The sequence below is a fragment of the Camarhynchus parvulus genome, chromosome 15, assembly GCF_901933205.1.
Source record: "Camarhynchus parvulus chromosome 15, STF_HiC, whole genome shotgun sequence".
Taxonomy (NCBI): Eukaryota; Metazoa; Chordata; class Aves; order Passeriformes; family Thraupidae; genus Camarhynchus; species Camarhynchus parvulus.
In genome coordinates, this window is record NC_044585.1 from 11,459,608 (window position 1) to 11,481,408 (window position 21,801).

The 21,801-nt window shown below is 45.5% G+C and overlaps 3 protein-coding genes across 4 annotated transcripts; all 3 read right to left on the bottom strand.

The window, feature by feature from the left end:
* Positions 1-668: 668 nt before the first annotated feature.
* ANAPC7 (anaphase promoting complex subunit 7) lies at positions 669-12,134 on the bottom strand. 2 transcript variants are annotated; one of them, XR_004061161.1, is made up of 12 exons: positions 11,915-12,134; positions 10,596-10,782; positions 10,021-10,140; positions 8,816-8,927; positions 8,443-8,596; positions 8,194-8,336; positions 7,839-7,956; positions 7,261-7,457; positions 6,402-6,626; positions 5,841-5,991; positions 3,520-4,974; positions 669-2,689 (listed from the first exon to the last, which is right to left on the bottom strand). XR_004061161.1 is itself a non-coding variant. In XM_030959214.1 (11 exons), exons 1-11 carry the CDS (start codon positions 12,013-12,015, stop codon positions 4,785-4,787), a joined length of 1,698 nt encoding a protein of 565 aa, XP_030815074.1. In that variant the 5' UTR covers positions 12,016-12,134; the 3' UTR covers positions 3,358-4,784. The 2 variants fall into 2 exon arrangements, 1 of the variants encoding a protein (XP_030815074.1); XM_030959214.1 differs by lacking the exon at positions 669-2,689 and having other exon boundaries at positions 3,358-4,974.
* Positions 12,135-12,705: 571 nt separating this feature from the next.
* On the bottom strand, positions 12,706-17,351 carry ARPC3 (actin related protein 2/3 complex subunit 3). The gene is made up of 7 exons (XM_030958762.1): positions 17,198-17,351; positions 16,100-16,199; positions 15,083-15,159; positions 14,754-14,822; positions 14,350-14,476; positions 13,955-14,049; positions 12,706-13,204 (listed from the first exon to the last, which is right to left on the bottom strand). Exons 1-7 carry the CDS (start codon positions 17,201-17,203, stop codon positions 13,142-13,144), a joined length of 537 nt encoding a protein of 178 aa, XP_030814622.1. The 5' UTR covers positions 17,204-17,351; the 3' UTR covers positions 12,706-13,141.
* Positions 17,352-17,987: 636 nt separating this feature from the next.
* GPN3 (GPN-loop GTPase 3) lies at positions 17,988-21,747 on the bottom strand. The gene is made up of 8 exons (XM_030958763.1): positions 21,621-21,747; positions 21,437-21,545; positions 20,814-20,981; positions 20,284-20,408; positions 19,521-19,636; positions 19,123-19,219; positions 18,619-18,747; positions 17,988-18,233 (listed from the first exon to the last, which is right to left on the bottom strand). The coding sequence occupies exons 1-8, from the start codon at positions 21,666-21,668 to the stop codon at positions 18,171-18,173; spliced, it is 855 nt and encodes a 284-aa protein (XP_030814623.1). The 5' UTR covers positions 21,669-21,747; the 3' UTR covers positions 17,988-18,170.
* Between the last annotated feature and the right edge of the window lie 54 nt (positions 21,748-21,801).

Below are 21,801 nucleotides of genomic sequence, written 5' to 3' on the forward strand. Positions count from 1 at the left end.
ATTTAGAGCCGGGCCGGGCGCTCATGGCCAGCGCTGTCAGCACCGCCCCTCCCGCTGCAGGGCGGCCTCAGCGCCTCTCGGGGACACCGGAGCTCGGGGCAGGTGGGGGAAGAACCCCCCGAGCATCTCTGGCCTTTGACAGCCTCAGCCTGCCTGGGAAAGGGACGTTTCTCAGAGCTCTCTCCAGCCCAGCTGCTCTCCTGCCCTTTTTCTGTGTGTGGAACTTGTCCCCAGCACCGGGGCCAAAAGGAAACTCAGCCCTGATGGGAAGTTGTTCAGCAAGGAAAGCTCAGCCCAGCCCGAGCTGCATTCCTGGGCTGGTGAGCAGCTCCTGAGCCAACTCACACCAACTCACACCTTAAACATTGCTTTAAATGATGATCTGCAAGTTTAAGCAGAATGAGTCCCCCAGCTGGAGTTCAGCCATGTGAGGAGAACGTGATGCTCAGTGGGTTGCCAAGGTGCTCAGTGCAAGAATATGTGGTAAGAGATGCTGAAATAAACAGCTTCATCTTCCCCCTCCTCCTCCTCCTCCTCCCTGCAAACCCCCAGCTCACCACATGGATGAGCCCCCTGACAGCAGAGAGCAAAGAAACCACTCCCCATAGCTCAAGTTATGAGGCATTATGGACATATTACATGATACTCTAAATACAGAGGGCAGGCAATATCACTATTTTTACCTCGAGGTGAATTTGAGTATGATTAGAGCCCACATCCACCCCCAGGAGAGTGGGTGAGAAATGAGAGAAGCTCTGAGCACCTGAGGAGGTTTTCTAGAAGATTTCAACCCAACAGTTTACCCACATGGAGGTGCAGAGAAGACTTTGGGCATCAATTTATCAGGCTCCAGGATTTTACCTCACACCCCAAACCATCACCCCATTTGCCACATTGCTGTTTTGATAGGATGATAGGACAGGAAAAGGAATCTGATCTCCAAACTCACAAAAGTCCTTGGCCCCTCTGAAAACTCTTGGAAAGGGAGAGGCTTGTACAGAGTAAACATCCACTGGGGACCCACTCCCATACCCCAGACTTTGCAAAGCAAAGGCCAGGCTCAACTCTGTGAGTGAAAACCGAGATTATTCTATTGTGTTGTTCCACCAAAGGGCTTTCCTTAATACCCAAATTGTTACACTGAAATTCCCCAGGTGAACATTTTATTTTTTCCCTCTTTGCAGCAAAAGAACTGTATTTTATTATCAATTTCCTCCCCAAACACCTAGTCTTATATACATCCTTGCCTCCTCTTGGCCAGCTTCCAAAGGACATGTTAACCAACTAAGACTATCTAGTTTGAAACCATAGGTTTATACTGAGTTTAAGCCCTCCTAAGGTCACTAAATTTAAGACAGATTTGGGTTTTTAAAATATATTTGGTTGTGGTATGTTTGTGTAACTTGAAATAACAATGGCAGACACAGCCTTGCAGATTTCCTTACCATTGAGATCTAAGTGAGGGAATAAGGTTTGCTGAATCAGAAATCCTGCCTGCTTCTGCCCTGCATGGATCAGTTTCCACATCACTGAGCTCCTGAAAAGCAAGAAGAGAAGAATCACCACACAAAGAGGCTTAATGAGGAAGACAGCTACTGAAAGGGGGAAGAAAAGTCCTAGTTAATCAAAAATCTCTCTGTAATCAGCAGCAGCAGCAGAAGCACCTCAATTCAATAGAGAACACTGATACTGGCCAGCAGTCCTCAGTCCCTGCTTTATTTCTGCTTCACAATTCCTGAATTCCCATGATCAAGAAATCTTCAGAACTAGAAACACTGCCAGTATTGCAGGTGTTATCAGCACATGATAGGAGTAAATGCATTATTTAGGCAATTTCTAAGCACACCATGAATGTGTGCTGCTTTCAGACTCTGGTCAATTCAGCCTTTAAGCCCTTAGCCAAGTCAATGTACAGTTTGAAGAAACTCTGTCCCTTTCCCATCACTTCCTGTCCAAGTAGGAAAGAGTTAGAAGTTAGTAATGAAATATGTGGTTTAAATTCCAGGATTTCAGGCAAACAGGGGCACTCTGCCCTTACCCAGCACCTCAGACACACCAACACTTCACAGTACAGCTGGATGGCAACAGATTTCTTGCCTCATGTCCACACTGTTTCACTTCCATCACTGATCTAACAGAGCCTGAACTTCAGTTCTTGGCTTTGTGATCTTTTCTTCTCGGGTGCAGAGCATGTGATTGAGGCAGGGAATGAGGTCAGCTGCTTATTAAGGGCTAATTGTTATATTCTCTGAACTAAATGCCTGTAACTGCATTGGAGAGTACCAGACCTCTGCAGAACCAGAGATCACATTCTAAAATTAAAGCAGTAATGAAGGCTCATTAATAGGCAAGCAGAATCCCTCTAGAGTTCTGAAGTGAGGGCCAAATGGATCTTTCTTTACAATCTCAATATATGTGGCACCTCAGAGCTCCGCAGCCACAGTGAACTCTTAGCAAAGATCACACACAGCTACACAGCCCCAACACATCAGGTACTCACCAGGCTTCACCTGCACACTCTCCCAACTTCCCATTTCCAGTAAGGAGCCAAGTTCTCAGAAAACCAAAGCTGTGAGGATACAAATCCCTTTTGACAGCCATCTCTAGGTGTTCTGAGCTGTGCCTGGACTTGTTTGCTCAAGCTGCACCCAAGGACTCATCTTGAAGTCGTTTTAGTTTCCTGCCTGTTCTAAAAGCAGAGATGATCAGATTATCTACAAACACACTACAGAATGGTTTCAATAGGACTGTGGCTCTCAGTTTCCTCTATGTAAATACTTCAGAGAAATGTGCAAAGCCAGTGGTTTCCACCTGAAATGAATGACCTATTCAAAGGGACCATTAGAATGAAATGGCTGAAAAATACAGCACATACGTCATATACTCCTCATCAATTAAATGTATCCTGTCTTTAGTTTAGTAACACAAACAACTCCATTTTCATTCTCAGCAGAGGTCTGGAGTACAACTAGAAGGCTAATGCAGCCACCCAGCTTTCAGCTGGTGAATGCTGAGTGTGAGGAGAAAGCAAAGGGGTTTTATATAAAAATAGATGCTCTGAATATCCTGCACGTTTTTTCTGTTATGAGACATGTGATGAGCTGAAATCCATTCACTGCATCCCACAGCAACAGCAAAGAGATGAACAGGACAAGGCCTCTCCTCTGCCAGGAAGTCATTAATGAAATATTTGCTCTCCCTGAGATGTTCCACATTTGGTGAATGTGCTCACTGAAGAGCAGGAGCAGCTCATGCCAACCCAAGTGCCAGGACAGCTTTGCTTTGCTGCTCTTCCCCCACCACCTTCAGGGAACCAGAACTCACTTGGGTATTTTGGAAACTCCCAAGCCCACAGAATTCCAGAGGGAACAGACAAGCAGCTGTTTTCTTTTCTTAAATGGATGAACTATTGGACTCCTCCTCTGTAGGCCATGACACACCAGAACATTTCCAAAACAGACAATAATCTGCCTCTTTTGTTGTGCATTTTTGATACAACATCACAGAGGGATATTTTACCCTTATCTGCCTTTCAGGGAGAAGCTTCTTTTCCATGTCATGTGTTTGTAACAAACAGCCATTTTTCCTCCAACTGATACTCAAAACTATTTTTTTAGCTGTCTAAAAAGTCTGTGTGCTCCAGCATACCTGTGGTAACAAAATAAATACAAAAGGAATTAAACTCTTGATATAAAGATTATAAAACCACATTTTGGTGAAGACTAAGTCAATCAGAACTGTAAGAAAAATAAGTAATTCCTCTTCCCACACACCAAGCCCACAGAACTGAAACAGTTTCTAGATTACCCAAGGCAGTTCACCCTTGAAATGCTCAGGTTGGAAATTTGTACATGAAGCAAATTTGTTTCAAAAGATGAGGGAAAAAGACATAAATTCAAAAATTACCTGACAAAGCCAGGAAGTATATAAACATGGAAAAACCAGGACAATATGTGTATTTGCATAATTTAACATTTCTCCAGCAGTGCAAGGGAAGAGGGATTAATTCTTTTTATAGCATTTTAAATGTCAGTGCTGTACACAGAATGTAAAGTGCTTTGAGTCACTGTTGCAAAACCTTCCAGGAACATACTGAAATAAAACTAAACTGCATTTTAAAATAAATGCTCATGCACAGACTTAAAGTGACTGCAGGGTTAGTAAGGGTTGAGGAAATGACTTTAATTCTCCACCACTGGCTCAATTCTGTACACAGAGAAATCAGCTACGAAAAGTGTCCAGCAAGTCCAAGTTGCCTATTGTCCCAAATTTATCCTGGACAGCACAGGTAATGCCCTAGAAAAAGACAAATTAATTCAACAAACACAGCAAAAGGAAAGTGCTGCTTTCAGCCACACTCAAGTAGCTCCCCCAGACTCAAATGGCTGCACACAAATGAGCAAGGCCTTTCCACAAAGGTGTACAAACCACTGGATTTACAATTTGCCCAAGCACTCAGCCCTGGACAGAACTCAGACATTGCTTTCATCACAAACAAAAGGCTCATTACACACCTCAGATTCTGATGGTTTTAGTTTGAGCAGGAATTTTTCAAAATGGAAGTTGTAAATAACCTTGGATGCAGTTAGTCCCTTACACTTAATAAATAAGAAGCATCAAGAATCTCCACAGTACTGAGATGCACAGAACTATTAATTGGTTTCAGAGTCTATTAAAACAAAAAAAAAGTTCTTTGTTACTGAAAAAAAACCATAGTTTCTGTTCTTCTCAAAAGAGTGGCCCTAGTGGTGTGTTCAAGTGCCAAAAAAAGCAGCAGGAGGCTTTTACTGCATCCCAAACCACTGTTCTTGATCTGCCCACTGGGCTGCTTCACTGTCACTGCCTTCCAAGTCCCCCTCTTCTCCACTTCCCTCCATGTCATCCACATCTTCTTCCTGGGTGGCATCTGTTGGACTTTCCTCTTTTTCCATTTTCTGCAGTCCTTCCAGTGACTTCTGATCATTTGGATCCAAACTGAAGAAAGGAACAAAAATAAAGCATTGTCTTGAAACCTTTTTCTCTTTGTGGCCTCAGTGTAAAGAGTAACAATAAAATCTCATCCTGTTGTCTGCACTTCCTGTTTAACATCATCAGGAAGCTTATTTTAGATGATGATGCAACTTCCCCTTGAGCTGCTGTTACACTGAGTCTTAAATCTCTTTATGAAACAGTTCTGATCCCCAAGAACACATTTATCTAAACATCCCACTCTTCCAGAAAACTTAGTCACCTCTCCCAGCAATACTAATTATAAAGTAACATGAAAGCAGTAAAAATTTAAATTACTCTGACTAAATATAATCTAAGCAGGCAAAAACCAGCTGACCCATTTAAGCTATGCAAGTTTGCAGGGGACATAAAGTGCTGGGTTTAAGGCAAATTGAAGATGTTGCAATCAAAATATGGGAATATTTTAAAAAGTAACACCCTAAAATAGCATTTAGATTATGTTAAGTTGAATCATACTATTTAAATTTATAGAACAGCTCATTTTTATATGCACTTTCTAGGGTAAAGGAATGGATCCTAAAGTCTGACCATAAAATAATTAATAACTATAAATAATTCCATGTCTTAATCCTTTTGTTAGTCAAGGAATCACAAGCCTGGTGACATATTTAGCATTAATACAATCCTTGCATTTTGCACTTCTCAGTTTGAAATCTTAAGACCAACAAATTCACGAACAGGGTGTCATTTGTGTGGTTTTGTTACTTTAATGGAGAATGATACAAAGCCACCTCTGATTCTCACCCTAATCAATCAGCAGCTCATCTTTTTACTCAGTGAAGGTGATGAGTGGCTGTTATAGCCCCCTGCAGTGGCAGGGTGTGCTTTACCTCAGGGCTATGCTGTACTGGTCCATGGCCTCCTGGTACTCGTTGACAGCCACCAGGAAGTCGCCCAGGATGCGGTGCAGGACACAGTCACTCTGGTTGGCCAGGGCATTCCTCAGCAAGGCAATCCCATCTTCATACTTCTGCTCTCTGCCTGTTCACAGGCAAACACACTGCTTTAATCAACAGCTGAGACAAATCTATAAAAAGTCACAGTGTTCACAGTCTTCCCAACACAAGGCTGTTTGACCCTCTAACCTGTCAGTAGAGCAGGGCTCTACTTCTTGCAAGATTAACTCTAAACAATGACTTTCTGTTGCAACAGCTGTCACATTCACAATTACATCTACTTTGAAGTCAAAACATTTTGTTTGCAATTGCTTTAAGTGTAATATCAGCTGCTGGATGCAATTAATTCCTGTGATTTTTCCTTCAGGACAGAACTGATAAACCCCTGGGCTGCACCATCACTGTCACATCCTCCACATGGATGTGGCTCCAGGACACCTTTCCATGTCCAAGGGTATCTTTAAACAAACCAACACAGGAGAAAAAGGAACTTACTGAGAAGTTCTGCTTTCTTTACCACAGCTTTAATGTAGTCAGGTCTTTGTGTGAGAGCTTTGTCCAGCAACGTTTTTGCCTTTTCCTGCGTGACTGGGTCCTCCAGGCAGACTGTGGCCAGCAGGGTGAGGGTCTGTGCGTTTGCCCCCAGGGTTTTGTACACGTTGTTTGCCATCACCATGGCTTCACGGATGCTGTTGGACGCCAGGTAACACTCGATGAGACCTGGTGGGGTCACATGGAAACACTTCAGGGTCTGAGTCAGCACCACAGGCACTCAGCCCTCCACCATTATTTGCACTTAGGAGCACTCAGGTGCTGAACAGCTGACACTCCAATAAGCAAATACAAATTGCAAGTGAGAAAGTGAATCTGTGCTTGTCAACATACTCATTCTACAGATAATTACTTGATGTTTATTAATGGTCACTGAAAAAAACCTCCAACCCTAAGTACACCTCATCTAATGTTTTTGTCCAATTCCAATACTGAGAGAATTAATACTTCACTTGGACTCTTCACTACTTGAAACTGCTGTTGAGATCAGTCAGATTTAAATATTTAAACAAATACAACAAAACAAAACTCCCAGCTGGACTAACCATCAGCTAATGTCATCATCCAAAAGTGAGCTGCTGAAATCACCCAAGTATGTTTACCTCCAGATTAAACAACACAAAAACCAAGAAAACCTCTTTTTGAGCATCATTCTTACAAACCCACACGTTCTCTTGCATCTCTCCCTGATCCCACCGTAGGTTTTGGGGTAACAATTATTTACAGGAGGCAAGAACTGCTGTGCACTCCCTTGCCTCACCCTCAGCACAGCACCAGCCCTCCCTCCCTGCCCAGGGCTCACCCTCGTAGCAGTCCAGGCGGCAGGGGGCCAGCCTGATGGCCTCCCTGAAGTGGATGATGGCCTCCTGCACGCGGCCCATGTTTCTCAGGGCAGCTCCCTTCAGCAGCAGAGCCTGCACACTGTTGCTGTTCAGCTGGATTGCTTTGGCTCCCAGGTACAAGGCACGGGAGTAGCGTTTGCTGTAGAAACTGTGACACCTAGAGAAAAAGGAGAGGGATTGTAAACACACCCTGCCTGCAGTGCCTGTGTGCAGTCACGGCGGTTTTCAACTTCGTGTATTTCAACTTCTTGTATTTGAAGTTAAGAAAAAAACTTCAGAAATTTAAAAAACCCTAATATAGATATTAAAACTGTTACTATTTAATATATTGTTGGTACTGCACAGGTGTGTAACTCTAATAGATTTAAACAGAAAAAAAACATAATAGATATTTACAGAGAGCTAATATAAGTTACCCAGGAACAGAACAGACAGGAAAGAAAAGCACCTTCTCAACAAAACAAGCTGAACCCACTGTGCCAGCTGAACCCACATTCAGCAGATGGAGAGCTGAGGTGAGAAAGGAAAGAAAACTCACCCAGACACCACCCAGGGCTCTGCATGTTGGTCAGAAATGTTAAAGAGCCGGCAGCCCAAGTTCTCCACATCCTCCAGCCGACCCTCACGTGCCAATAAATAACCATAAACATCCATTCCTAAAGAGACACGTTGGAAGATCAATCCTCAAGAAATAGAAAGTTCATTCACAAGAAAAAAAAGCCACAAAACCCACAAACACCTACTTTAAACTGTGCAACTACCTAGAAGGGTTCAAGACATGCAGCTGCTGAATGTCAGTTCTGAACTGAAAGCTGGGGACACAATATACAATATTGCACTGCAATATTGTGGCTGTTACTCCTCAGGTCAACCTTCCCTCAGGATTTACTCACCTTTTATTAGGTAAGGATCCAGCATTTGTGCTTGTTCAAATTTTAGGATAGAGTTTTTATTATCTCCAGCTCTGAAGTACAGGTCTGCTAAGCTCCCCAGCAAGTCCACATTGTCCCTCAGCAATGACTTCTTCTCTAAAGAGCTTAAAGGGAAAATAAATGCCTGTTATTTATAAATGACACTTTGAATACCATTATAGACAAGAATTTATGTATGATTTGATTGCACCACGCTCTTCCAGCTCTTACCAAATGGTGTTTATTGCCCTGGTGTTGTCTCCAGTATGCACAAAGGCGTATGCCTTGATCCACACTGAGAGCCAGTCTAGGTTGGGAATGCTCTGGATGATGTTGATGGTCATGGAGGCCACTTCTGCTCCCTTCACTGACAGTGAGAGCAAACCTGTTTAGAGGGGTTCACACATCAGTCTCAGCCACCCAAAACTGCTTTTGATACAAACTGTCTGAGGGGCAGAAACTCCATCCCCTGACAAGCACAAGCAGCTGATTACAGGGCTTGCTACAATTTCTATAATGTGGGTATGACATGCAAATGCAAGACAGTTAGAGAAATGTAATTAAAATTTTACCAGGGCTGAGCGCTGAGAGTGCAGACACCCACCTAGGATGGCATCCAGGGCCAAGGGACACTGCCTCAGCACCTCCTTGTAGCTCGTCACCGAGGAGCGCTCCTGGCCGGCCTTCTTGTACAGGTTTGCCAGCATCATGTTGATCTGCAGGCCACAGAAATGTGGGGACAGTCAAGTGTGAGCAGCACAAAGAATCACTAAGAAAGGCCACAACTCTGTCTTCAGGCCTGCCTGCCTCTGCTCTGGGCAGAAGACAACATAACCTGCATTTGTGAGAACACTCCATGGTACCATATAGGACAAAATGGAAACTGTGGCTTCCTTCTGAGCGCAGAAATAAAATCTACATTCTTTTGTATGTGCACAGTGCACCTTGAAATCTGTGTTTTGCAGCAAAGAAGTCAAAAGATGGGCAAGTACACAATGCCAAGAAGGATCTGTACATCCCTTAATCAGTCCCTTCCAGGAATCTCTGTGTCCATGGAAGTGTTTGAATTAGCTTAGCAAGTCAGAGAGAGTTTCCATTCAGCTTCTGAATGGAGCCATGATTGAGTACAGAACAGAAATTATCTGAGCTCCTCACAACACAAGTAGCTGCTTTCTGCTGCAGCACTTCCATTTACTGGCCTATATTGAGAAAAGTTTGACTTTTCTCAATCTATTCTTCTTTTTCTGCTCTGCAAGTTGGTCAGAACACTCTGACATTAACTGGAGTTTAAGCCTGTACACTTTTAGGACAATTTAACATGAAACACAGCTGACTGATCTGATGTGTTAATCTTTTAAGCCCTTCTGAGAAACAGAGCCAGCAAGCAAAGACTCCACAGATTTGGCACTGCAGACCACAAAGGGATCTAAATATTTAACATTATCTAAACTGTTGTTGAAAAGGATTAAAAGATTTTAAAAGATGGAGCACTAGCAGACTTTCTACTTGCCAAAGTCTCCAGCCTCTCAAGGATTTGCCACTGCCCCAACTACACAAGAAGTTAATAAAGATGCACAAAACATTTAACTCCCCTTCTTTTTTTTTCTTTATATTCTTTCTAACAGAGGAAATACAAAATTGGTATGATTTGAAAGAAAAGGGTCCAAATCAGCTAATTTAAAATTAGGAAGTGCTACCAAACAATATTTAACTAATGAAAAAGACAAAATGCCATTAAACCTAGATAATATGTTCTGCCCTAGAGATACACTGACCACGAGGCTGTGACAAAAACCTGCCAGAATTCACCTTTGGAGTTCTCTGCCTGGAAGGAATCCCATCAAGAATAGCAATGGCATCTTTATCTTGCTTCAGCATTGTGTAACATTCAGCCATTTTGTATTTCACTTCAATTTCTGATGGTAAACACTGAAACAAAAAAGAGAAACTTAAATATGATGTTGGTTTAATCAGGTATGAAAATTTTAATGAGGTTTCTTCATAAATATTTATACTGTGTTGAGAAATATCTGGTGCATGTAAGTTAACAATGCAGCTCACTGCTAGCTCACATTGTTCCTGTATTAAAAGTATGATGTACACATACAGAAAAATTTCATGCTGGAGACCATTTACAGTTTTGCATTAGAAAACACCACAGATATTATCCAACTAATTAGCCTTAAATGTCAGGTTTATTTGACATGATAAAGGCAAAATCTAAGGTGGTTAAGAGACATGTAAAGGTGATGCTCAGGGATGTGGTCAGTGATGCATCAAGGATCTTTTCCAGCCTCAGTGACTTTGTGAATATTGAGTCAGCAACATTAACTGGAAGGGGGAATGTGATCACTTGATGCAGCACATTATCAATTCTTAATTACCTGGCTTTGGGGTGTTGATGCAGCATTCCCAGTAGAAGGCCTGACTTTGGAGGTTTTACTTAAGGCTTTTTTCTGCTGTAAGGCCATGGTGTACTTGCTGACAGCATTCCTGTACTCCTTGTCATGGAACAGGGAGTCTGCATGGTAGACAAGGAGCTGGTACTTCTGAGAGGGAGAGAACAGCTCCCTGGAAGAATTGCAGACAGAAAGGCTGAGGTCAGATGGCTGCAAAAAAATCAAAACCTTACAGAAACAAAGGATTTGTAGCTCTGGTTTGTCTGGCTTCAACTTGCAACTGCTGCAGCCCCTTCACTGCACTGGAAGGACCATTGAGTAACAGCACTGACTCCTCACACAGGGCTTAGCTCACCAATTTCTTTTATCTGTAAACAAACAAATGCAGCAGCCACTCCTGACACCTCAGCAGCAGCAGCAGCTCAATGTTTGGCTGCCTGGCCACTGCCCCCATCCTTTCTGTAACAAGCCACAGGCTGTAAACATCCATTACACTGCATCAACTTTCTCCTGGGATTCATTCACCTTTTATTAGCTCAGGATCCAGCATTTCACCCGTTCGGATTTCAGAAGACTTTTGTTTGAACTCGAGTTTAAAAGAACAGAGTTTTGTTTGGCCTCAAATTTAAAAGGCAACTCAGCTCCTTGTACAGCTTTTCCTACATTATATTCCTGTTCCCACATTATAAAACCCCTCTCTATAAAACTCCTAATGTGTGCAGACCAAATGACCCACCTGTGGCCTTCCAGGACCTGAAGGGAGCCAACCAACACCATGGAGAGAGACAATTTACAAGGGACTAGAGTGCCAGGACAAGGGAGAATGGCTTCACACTGACAGAGAATAGCTTTAGATGGGATATTAGGAAAAATTCTTCCTTGCGAGGGTGGTGAGACCCTGACACAGACTGCCCAGAGCAGCTGTGGCTGTCCCATCCCTGGAGGCGTCCAAGGCCAGGCTGGACAGGGCTTGGAGCAGCCTGGGATAGTGAAAGGTGTCCCTGCCTGAGGCAGGAGGGGTGAAACAAAACAATCTTCAAGGTCCCTTCGGCGATTCTGTGATTCTCTGCCAGGACACCCATGTTGTAGGGGGCACCCCAAAGGGACGCTGATGCTGATACCCGAACAGAGTCGGGCTCCAGCGCCAGCAGGGACAGAGCAGGGGCAGAGGACAGGGACGGGGGCAGAGAACAGGACAGGGACAGGCCAGGGGAAGGCGCCAGGACAGGGACAGGGGCAGGGACAGCCCAGGAGCGGCCCCGCTCCCTCACGCCCCGCGCGCCCCCTGCCGCCGGGGCACTCACGGGTTGTTGCCGCTCATGGTGAGGAGCAGCCCGCTGAGCAGCCGCACGTTCGAGTGCAGCCCGGCGGCCGCCATCTCGCGCACGTGCTCCACCACACTCATGCTGCCGCCGGCGGGGCGGAAGGGACGGGACGGGGACGGGGCCGGGGAAGAACCGGGAGAGACCCCGAGCGAGGCACCGGGCACGGAGCTGCCGCCGCCGCCACTCCAAAATGGCGCCACCCAGGGGTCCTCGCGCGCCACCGCCTATAGGCGGCCAAGGCGCTGCCGGCGCGGCCCGACAGGCGCGCGGAGGGCAGCCCGAGCCGAGGACCCCTCGCGGAGGCGGGAACGCCGTGAGGGGAGTGCGGGGACCGGGCAGAGGTCTGAGGGGAGAGCGGGATTCGAGCACGGCTATGAGGGGATTCGTTCCTCTGTGGGTGCTCTGGTGTGACACACACACTCCCCGTGCCTCCACAGCTCCCGAGTCCGCCCTTTGACCTGCAAATACGCTGATGGTCTCCGAGATAACGACTCTCCTGCCTGTAAAAATTGTTAATGGAGGAGAAAGACCGTTCGAAACCTACATTTCTTCTGGGAAATGCCTCACGTTTTTCCCCATAATCCAATCTAAAGCTGCCCTCTGTCAGTATGAAGCCATTCCCCCTTGTCCTGGCACTCCAGGCTCTTGTTGGCTCCCCTCAACTCCCGGAAGGCCACAATCGGGTCACCCCAAAACCTTTCACCAAAAAGAAAAAACCTCTTTGATTTCTTTGAAGGCTCTCCATAAGACACACAGTAGTTACCACGTTAATTACAAGCAAATTTTATTGAAAACAAGGTAAAAATCACTGCACTGGACAACACAGCGTGAGAGGTCTGTTTTCCCTGGACACACGACACCGACTCCAGCCAGCAGAGCAATGACACCGCTCCCCTGCCCCACAGCCAAGCCCACTTCTTCTCTTAAATACAAGCCCTGTTTTAAATGCTGTAGCCACGATTACAAAGCAGCTTGCATCTGAAACAGCACGTTAGAAACCACTTATTAAGCACCAGCTTAATAATATTTGCTTACACAACTTATCTTTTTGCTCTCTATCACTCACTGACAGATTTGGTTTTTTTCTTTTTTTTTTTTTTACTTCATAAGCACTTAATTCTTTCTTGGTACAAAATGTATCCAAAACAAAGGCAAAAGACTCAAACATCTTGCTGTGGAAATGCTTAAAGTTGTTGCCACTTTGCTTCACTGCCCAGGGCCTGAGAGACTCTTGTTCATGAACTGCCTCTTCACAAAGCAGATCCACCACTGCAGAAGGAAGTACAGAGTCAGAAAATCAGAAGTGGTTTCCATTGACTTTAAAGTATCCAATCTCTGACACACAACAAATATTAAGGCTCCAGTTTTACACATAGTTTTCCACACTTGAATTGAGGTGAACAAGACAATAGGAATGGACACAATGAGTTCATATTACAGGACTTTGAATTAAAATGGGAAATTCTACTTTCTCTTATTTTACTTTTGTTATATTTTATTCCAATACAATCATAAATGAGGGATGCATCAGGAAGCTATGCCTTTGAAAGTAAATTAGCCTAAGTGATTTCAACATTAAATGCAGTCACATTTGCACATGAAACATGAACACTTAGGAGGTGACTCATTCATTGATTAGCGATTTTTTCAATCTGGACATGAGGCAAAACAATCGACTTCAAAGCAGCTCTCAAATCAGAGCTGCCTGGGAAGAGAAACAGCACCTCTTGTGCTTGTGAACTCCTTTTGCAACCCCAGCCATGAGCAGATGTGCCGTGCTTTGAAGAGCTGAGCCAGACCCCTCTCACTACTGCCCTGCTTTTGAAAGCAACCCAAACTGGCACTCACTGTCATATCACACCAGATTGAATTTACTGATAACTTGCAGCTGCAATTTCACTGTAAATCAGACAGGCTTGGCTGAAATTACTCCACCCCATCATCTCCCTTCTCTCCACAGGAGGCTGAACGAACACCCCCAGCCTCTCACTGACTGTGCTGATGCCTCTGAACTCTCACCTTGCTTGGCTTGTCGCTCTGAGGATCAAACACTTTGTCACACAGGCGAAGGCCGGTCTCTTGCCTCAGCTGCTGCAGGTAGGCCCTCATCACCTCTGAAAGCAGCACAGCAAAACCAGGGTGAACTGGGCAGCACCAACCCCAACTGGATTTAACAGGGACGCATCAGACATCACTGCTTAAAGCAGAGAGGGAGTTTCATATCTGCAGGCTGCAGCTGGCTGAGTTGATTAGCTCAATTTATCTATGGAACCAGCGGAATCCTCGAGGTCAGAAAATCCAGCTTGTGCTGCCTTCAGAAGACAGACTGCAGATTTAGAAGATTTAGGTTTAAAGTAATTTTTCTAAGTGCAGTTAATAAAGTGTGACCCTCAGAGGCCCTGGGTCAGCCTTACCTTCCTCCTGCTTGTTGGCAGGTTTGGCATAAATGGCGTTCAGTGGAAAGCCAGGCTCTCCTGGGATTGGGAAGTTAGTGATTCCCAGTGTGTACATTTCCTTCTCTCCCTGGCCTTTGGAGTTACACTGGAAGAACCAGGCAAACAATGGGTTAGCAGTTATGAAAAAAAACTGACACAACACTAGACCCAAATATTTTACAAATCTGGAACAGGAAAACTCATCAAGAAGAGCAACACAGCCTTGGAGTATTTGAGGCTCTGATAACTGGGACTGGAGTCCATGACAAATCTCCTTCCAGGATTATTTGTTCCCCTGGAAGGAAAATATCAGGAAATCCTTTCCTTGGAACAACCCTCAGAACAGACTGTTTCCCACCTGCACAGGAATTCCGTTTTCTTACCTTTTGCAGCTTTTTCAGGCACTCAGAAATGTAGAGGGTGACATAGATCAGTGTTCTGTCAGCCTCATTCTGCAAAACAGAGCAGGAACTCTTAGATTACAGGACTTTGTGGAACTGATAAAGTCTGAAACAGGAATGAATTCAAGCCATTTTGGGCTATAGTTTCCCCATGAGAGAGAGATTTGCAATTCATGACATTTACCCAACTTTAAAGATCAAGTGGAAGGGGAGTTTGTGATCTTCTAGAATTACTTCCTTGAAAATAAATTTATATTCACAGCACCAACCATCCAAAGAACTAGAATATGCTCAGTATCTCAAAAAATTACCTTAATTTCATAATTTTTGAAGAAAACATTAGCTTTGAAGTAGTAGATGGCTTCATCGATAATATCTGTGTCCTTAGCTATAAAAAAGAGATACAGAGTTAAGCAGTGCACTGTAACACTACATCTGTCATAACTTTTACTCACTGAAGTACATAAATAAGGATTACTGCAAAAGCAAAACCATGGTATTTACAAAAAGCAGAAGTCAGCACCACGTAACAGAAACTTCTGAAACACCCTGAGTTCAGACTGTAATACTTAGGCTTCCTACTCCCTTCTCCTTCCCCTTTGGTATCTCACTTCACAAACAGCAGCAATTCAGCAGTTCCTCACTTTTCCACCACTTTTGAGTAACTCATCAGAGTTTTAACATCATAAAATGATAGAAAAAAAGTTTTTGGAGAAAACACAATCACTCAGATTCCATTATCCTCTTCAAATAAAGGAGGGGAGCAGAACACGGTGACAATCTTTTTCTACCATCCAAGACTGCTTAAATCCAGAAGCACTCCCTTTACATTTCCTTTTTCAAACTGAACCCCACATTTCTGGGGAACAGCACGCCTGGGAAGTTCAGGTGTTGAAGGGGAATCTGTGCTGGCTGCCTGTGGGCCCTGTCGGGGTGCCTGGAGCTTCATTTCAGTTTCTGAAGCCCCACACCCCAAGTGCTGCTGTGTCTCAGAGCAGCCCAGAGCGTGAGCTCTCTGTAGCTAAACCTCCACTTCCTCTGCCACAGAGGCTTCACACCAGCACAGCCTCCTCAAAACCCTGCTCAGAGCACAGGGCGAAGCACCAGAACAGCAACCACAGGCTTGGGTTACTGAAACCACTAAACACAGGGCACAATTATCTGTGCATAATTATTTTCTATGATTTGCACAGCTGAAGTAGTTGAAAACTTTCCCCCTCTCTGCAAAGCTTTCCATTTCCCACCAGTGACTCCTGCTGGGGCTGGCTTAGAGCAGCCCCTGAGATGATGAGCTACATCCAGTAATTCAGAGATTATTATAAACTTACTTTCTCGAGGTGCTGGGCCCTTGAATTGGCTTCTGATAGGTAACAGTGCCATGTTCCCAATTAGCTTGGTGTCTGAGTCCATTAAAGTGGAGTGGTAAGCCTAGAGACAGGGACAGCTGGTTATTGATCCTACTGAAAATAGACATTTCCATATCCAATCACGTGTCTTCATCAAGCAGGAGTCACAGCCTAGTTCATTATGATGCTTCCAGCATTTTTTCCTTGCACAAATAATTGCTATTTTCTATTTAGATCCAGACCTTGGTGCTATTTTGGTGAATACCAGGAAAGCACCGGGAGATTGGATAAAATCTGTATTGTTGGTCTGCAAGCACAGTTCATCCCCAGGCTGCCTGACCCCATCCTGGCAGCTCCAAGGGGTAACAGGCCTGCTCACCTGCCTGAATTTTGGGGCATTGCACTGAAAGTTAGTTGGTCATTAAAAAAATATGTAATTTATTTCCATGTCTGGCTATTCACAGTAGATAATTATAAATAAAGCCAGGCTTAATGCAGTAAAAAAAATCCCAACAAAACTGATTTAAGTGAAAAAACAAACCAGCTTTCTGCATACAACAAATTCTTCCTGGAAAACCGATTTTAAACAACTAATGAGTTCATTTTTAGGCACTTTCCAAGGCGCTGTGCCAGGCCACTGGGAATCCCTCATCTGACACCCCACCTTTTGTGGAGGGCAGAGGAGGATGTGACCGGGAGGGGCTGGGTGTAAAACGCAGTTTATTCCACTGAGGGGAAGGTGGCATGAACAAAGCCAGAGCAAAGCCCTGCTGTGACCGCCCTCTCCGCCACTACTGCCGGGGCTCGCACCCTCCGGGCTGCGGGTGGATCCCGGCAGGGGGAGGAGGAAGACGAAGAGGAAGGCGCTGGCCCTGCAGCAGCCTCCCATGGAGAGCCATTCCCCGCTCCCAGCAGCGCTCCCCGCAGCTGCAGCCCCTGTTTCCCACCGCAGTGCCCGCGGCCAGACCCCGCAGCGAGCAGAGCCCCTTCCCCGGCCCGGGATCGCCCCCGCCGCCCCCGGCCCGGCCCCGCCACCCCCGCCCTCCGGGGCCGCGCAGCGCCGGGCGCGGAGCCGCTCACCGGCATCTCGAAGGGCAGGAGGCGGCTCGGCGGGGCCGGGCGGGAGGGGAGCGGGGCGAACCGGCCAGGAAAGCGGGCACAGAGCTTCCTCCTCCGCCTACGCTGCAGGAAATGAGGCAGCGGCAGAGGCGGTGCGAGGAGGGGAAGCGGGAGCCGCGCACCGCCCCGGAGGCAGCGCGCCGGGAAGGGATCGCGGGAGGCAGCGCCGTGCCCGGGCACTGCCCGTGCGGGGAGCGGCCACGGAGAGGCACTGCTCCACCAGGGCACTGCCGGGACCGGGAGGGTTCCGAAGGGGTGCCGGGATGCTTCGCTCCCAGTTGGTTTCTGTCCCGTGCGTTTCCAGCACAGCCCAGCCGGCGGCACGGGGCACTTGGTGTAAGGAACTCAAGAGGGGTCCAAACGTGCTGTGTTCAGAGGGATACAATACTTTAAGATGCACACTCTAATTGCTGTCAAACCATTACCTTCCCTGAGCGCCAGGGTTGCTGAAATTGTCCCCTGGTATCTGACTCCCGGCATGAGTCAGGGAGACAAAAGGGGGAGGTTTGGAAGGTGAGTCACAATAATTCAACTGCAGGGCTGGGGTTTATCCTTTCAACATGTCCCAAGCATGGCTCATCCCAAGGCAGTCTGGAGGTGAATTAAACCACGGTAGTTTCCCCAACTTTCAGCCAGATCAAGACTTTTCTGAGCCCTTTTCCTCTAGATACGCAGGATTTGCTGGTCTGTTGAACATCTCGCTTTTTTATACATACTAACACTGGTCTATGTATTTTATAACACACACAAGCATAGTAAAAAAAATTGTTTATTAAAGCAGTTACAAGTTCATGTAACTCACTCTCCATTATAAATATTAGTTATTTTACAGATAAAACATCAAGCGTGTTTGTCTAGGGGTTGGGGTTTTTTAATTTCATTTTTTATTTTTTACTAAAAACAAAGTATTTTCCTCCCAGTTTAAACATGTTTCTTACTCATCCACACGATCTTGAAAGTATTCATCCACAAGAGGAGATTTATCTTCTTCACATTCCTGTAAAAAAACCCCAGAAAAATATAAACCTTCCTGGGATGAACACAGGAATCATTAGGAGACTTTGAACAGTCATGCAGGAAAACATCTTAGTGATCTCAGTGGTCCTTTCTGGCATTTGAAGGTTAAAACTCTGTTATTGAAAATCAAACCAATACTTTTAAACAACCATTTGATCAATCTGCATTTGCAAGATGATATTAAAGAATTTCATTTTTATAACTAAATGAAGATTATACAAGCATTGTCATTGAAAGACTAAACATGGTTTATTTTAAACCATACTAAGACAATAATTTATTAGCATGGCAAAGAACATATTTATATGATAACTTCTATTATGGATATTTTTAATTTTTTCATCTTCTCACCAACAGTCCCTTACCTTTGGTTCTTTAAATTCCAGATCCTCTCCGTACTGAATGGTGAAGTCGATGTGCTGCAGGACGATGTTGATGCTTTCCTCATCAGAGCGATCCAAAGGCAGGAATCGAACCATGCCATAGTCATCAATCTGCACAAGGATTCAAAGGATGTTGGCAGGGAAATGCACAAAGTTCATTCTCAATCACAGCACTCAAAGCCACTTCCTTAAACCACTCTTTTCCGGACTTCTAAAATACCATTTAAAGTCACACTGCAAACCAATGACAATTCCCTACTGAGAACACCTGGCTACCAATCCTAAGTTCTACACAGCAGCAAATTCCCAAAATTGCCAACAGAAAAGAATTCAAAGAAAATGTATTGGCTATAATCCAGATATCATGTGTATCATATCAGGAGTATCAGGAATCTCATGCTAATCTGAAAAAATAAAAAACTGAGTTAAAAGGGGCAAAAAGTGATAGTGAATTTTAGGGTACCAGCTCAAAAGCAATATACCTACCAATCCACATATAGATTTGGTCAGTTTTTTAAACCTTTTGCTTTTCAATATATTTGTAGAATCTTCAATCATAGAATACATATCTGGATCCAAGTACCTGGAGAAACAAAGTCATCATCAACATTGAAAGTTTGTCATTCAGAATGACAAAAAAGATCTAAGATAAATTATTTACAGAAAAATCCAGAGATCAGTACAAACATGGAGCTATTCTTTTGACTCTGACTAAACTAACCAGCCTACACAGATGTTTAAAGATTATTGTTTGAAATAAACAAAATCCATCTTCTTCCACTCCAACAGAGTATGTTTTAATTGTGGGAAACATTAGACTCAACTTTCAGTGAACTTTGCCTCAGTATATTGTACTACAGAGTAAATAATTTTTTGGAACTTACTTTTCTATTTCCTTCTTGGCTTTCTTGCTCAGCAAATCCATTTTGGTCATGACGTTAATCTGTGGGATCTCCAAAGATATCATTGCACTGAGAGCTGCCAGGATTCCAGAAATAAACTTGAAGAGGATGAGAAATGATGTATTAAAGTACAGAAAAACACAACACAAACATGCAGGACACTCACCCACAGGCCAAATCTGGTCATGAATATATGGAACATGGACACAAAGCCATGTGAGGAATCATTCTCTCTGTTGGAAAAAGGAGGTGCCAAGTACCCTCTCAATTTTTGGAGCCTCAAATATGGATCTGCCACTGAAAAGAGCATTAAGAAAACCCAAACCCTTCTTGGGACAGTTACTGCTAAATAGGGAAGGTGGCCTGCTTGTTCTTGGGGTCTGAGGAAGCTCTCATGGAATCACAAAAGAATTTAGGTTGGAAGGGACTTCTGGAGGTTACCTGGCTCCTACAACTGCTCAAACAGAAGCACTTCCAGGTCAGGCCAGGCTGCTCTGGGGTTTGCCCAGTCAGGTTTTGACTCTGTGAATGCCTGTCCCAGTCTGAGCACTCTCACAGTGCTGGCTGTCTTTCCATCCATCTGGGACTGTCCTTGCTGCAGGCTGTGCCTGAGGCAGCTGATGACAGCAACCACGTCGCCCTGGCCCTGGCAATTTTTTCCTCTGGGCAAACCCAGCTCCCTGAATGGCTCAGACTTGTTGTTCTTTATAAAAATGAACTTTATCAACAGATTTCAAATGGATACCTTGAAAGATTCCACCATGAACTGAGAATCCACGAGGAAAACTCCACAGACACGGAATTCCCACTGCTGCAGCTGCTCCACCAACTGCTTCATCACTGGCAGGTGTGTGTAGAGCTCAATCTGACCTGGGGCACACTCAGGATGTTAACAGGTTGCAATTTGAAGCAAACAGCAACAGTCCACAGTTATATGTAGACAGGGGAACTGCACTTAGATAAAAACTGGTGAGGAAAGCACCCTCTTTTCAGGCAGCTCTGACTGTGTTTGGGTGAAGTGGAAAAGAAATAAAAGGGGTTTTTTCCTCTTTTGGTCTCCAGTTAGTGTTAGTTTGCAGTTGCCACAGCTGATGATGCTACCAAACATCTGTGCAGTCACCCAGTTCAGCCCAGGACCAAGTTCACTCCTGAGACACCTGAAAGTGACTCTGACAACTGTTAACACCTCAACAAAATGGGAATTATCACAACAGTCTACAACCAAATTTTCCAATGCTTACGAAGAGCGATACCAAAACATTGGCACGTGCTTACCTGGGCAATCAAACAAAACATAGTCATCCTCCACGTGCCCGAGGCTCTCCTCCAGCCAGCTGAAGTTATTGGCAAAGTATTCCATGCAAAACACCAAGCCACCATTGGGGCCAAACCTCAGGGACTCATCTTCCATGACATCGTCCACTTCTATCAGCTCGCGGATGTCTGTGACACACAAACGGCACCAAAGGCAGGGAATGAGCTCTGCGGGCTGGGAATGAGCTCTGCATGTGGCCAGGTCAAGATGCACTTTTCTTTTATCATCTTTGTGCAGACACAAACACTGTTGTTGCTCTCAAAGCTGAGGCACCTGCCCGTACATCTCAATCACTGGCGCAGGTAAATACAGCGATTGAGCAGGAGCTGACACAGGGCAACAGCCCCTGATGCGAGGAGTTATCCCTGGTACAAGAGCGCGTTAATCTCTGACATCTCTGAGTACTATTTACTACCAGACTAGAATTATTCAGAGATTTAAGGCTCACACGCTATCTTATTGAAACGATTTTCCCACATCTTCCCCCACTGCTGCACGGGCTCCGTTTTAGAGGAACAGAACCGATCCGGTCTCACGGGCAGGGGTTGGCTGGGAGCCCAGCCGTGCCCGGGCCGCCGCTCACCTGCCATGACGGGGTAGCTGAAGAGCTCGGCCGCCGGGTCCAGGTTCACCACCTGCACGGCGCGGCCCAGCGCCTCGCAGTGCTGCACCATGGTGGAGCAGTACGTGCTCTGCAAGGCACACGCGGCCGTCAGGAGCCGTCAGGGGGCTCCCGCCGCCCCCGCTCCCCGCCGTTCCCCGCTCACCTTCCCGCTGCCCGCCGGGCCCATCACCAGCTGCGCGTACCGGGGCATGGCTGCGGCGGCCCGGCGGGGAATGGCCGCTGCGGCGCCCCGTAGCTCGGCCTAACCCGTGACGGCTCAGCGCATGGCCCCGCCCGCCGCGGTACGGCGAGCCGGCGGGGTCAAACCGTGCACGCCCCTCTCG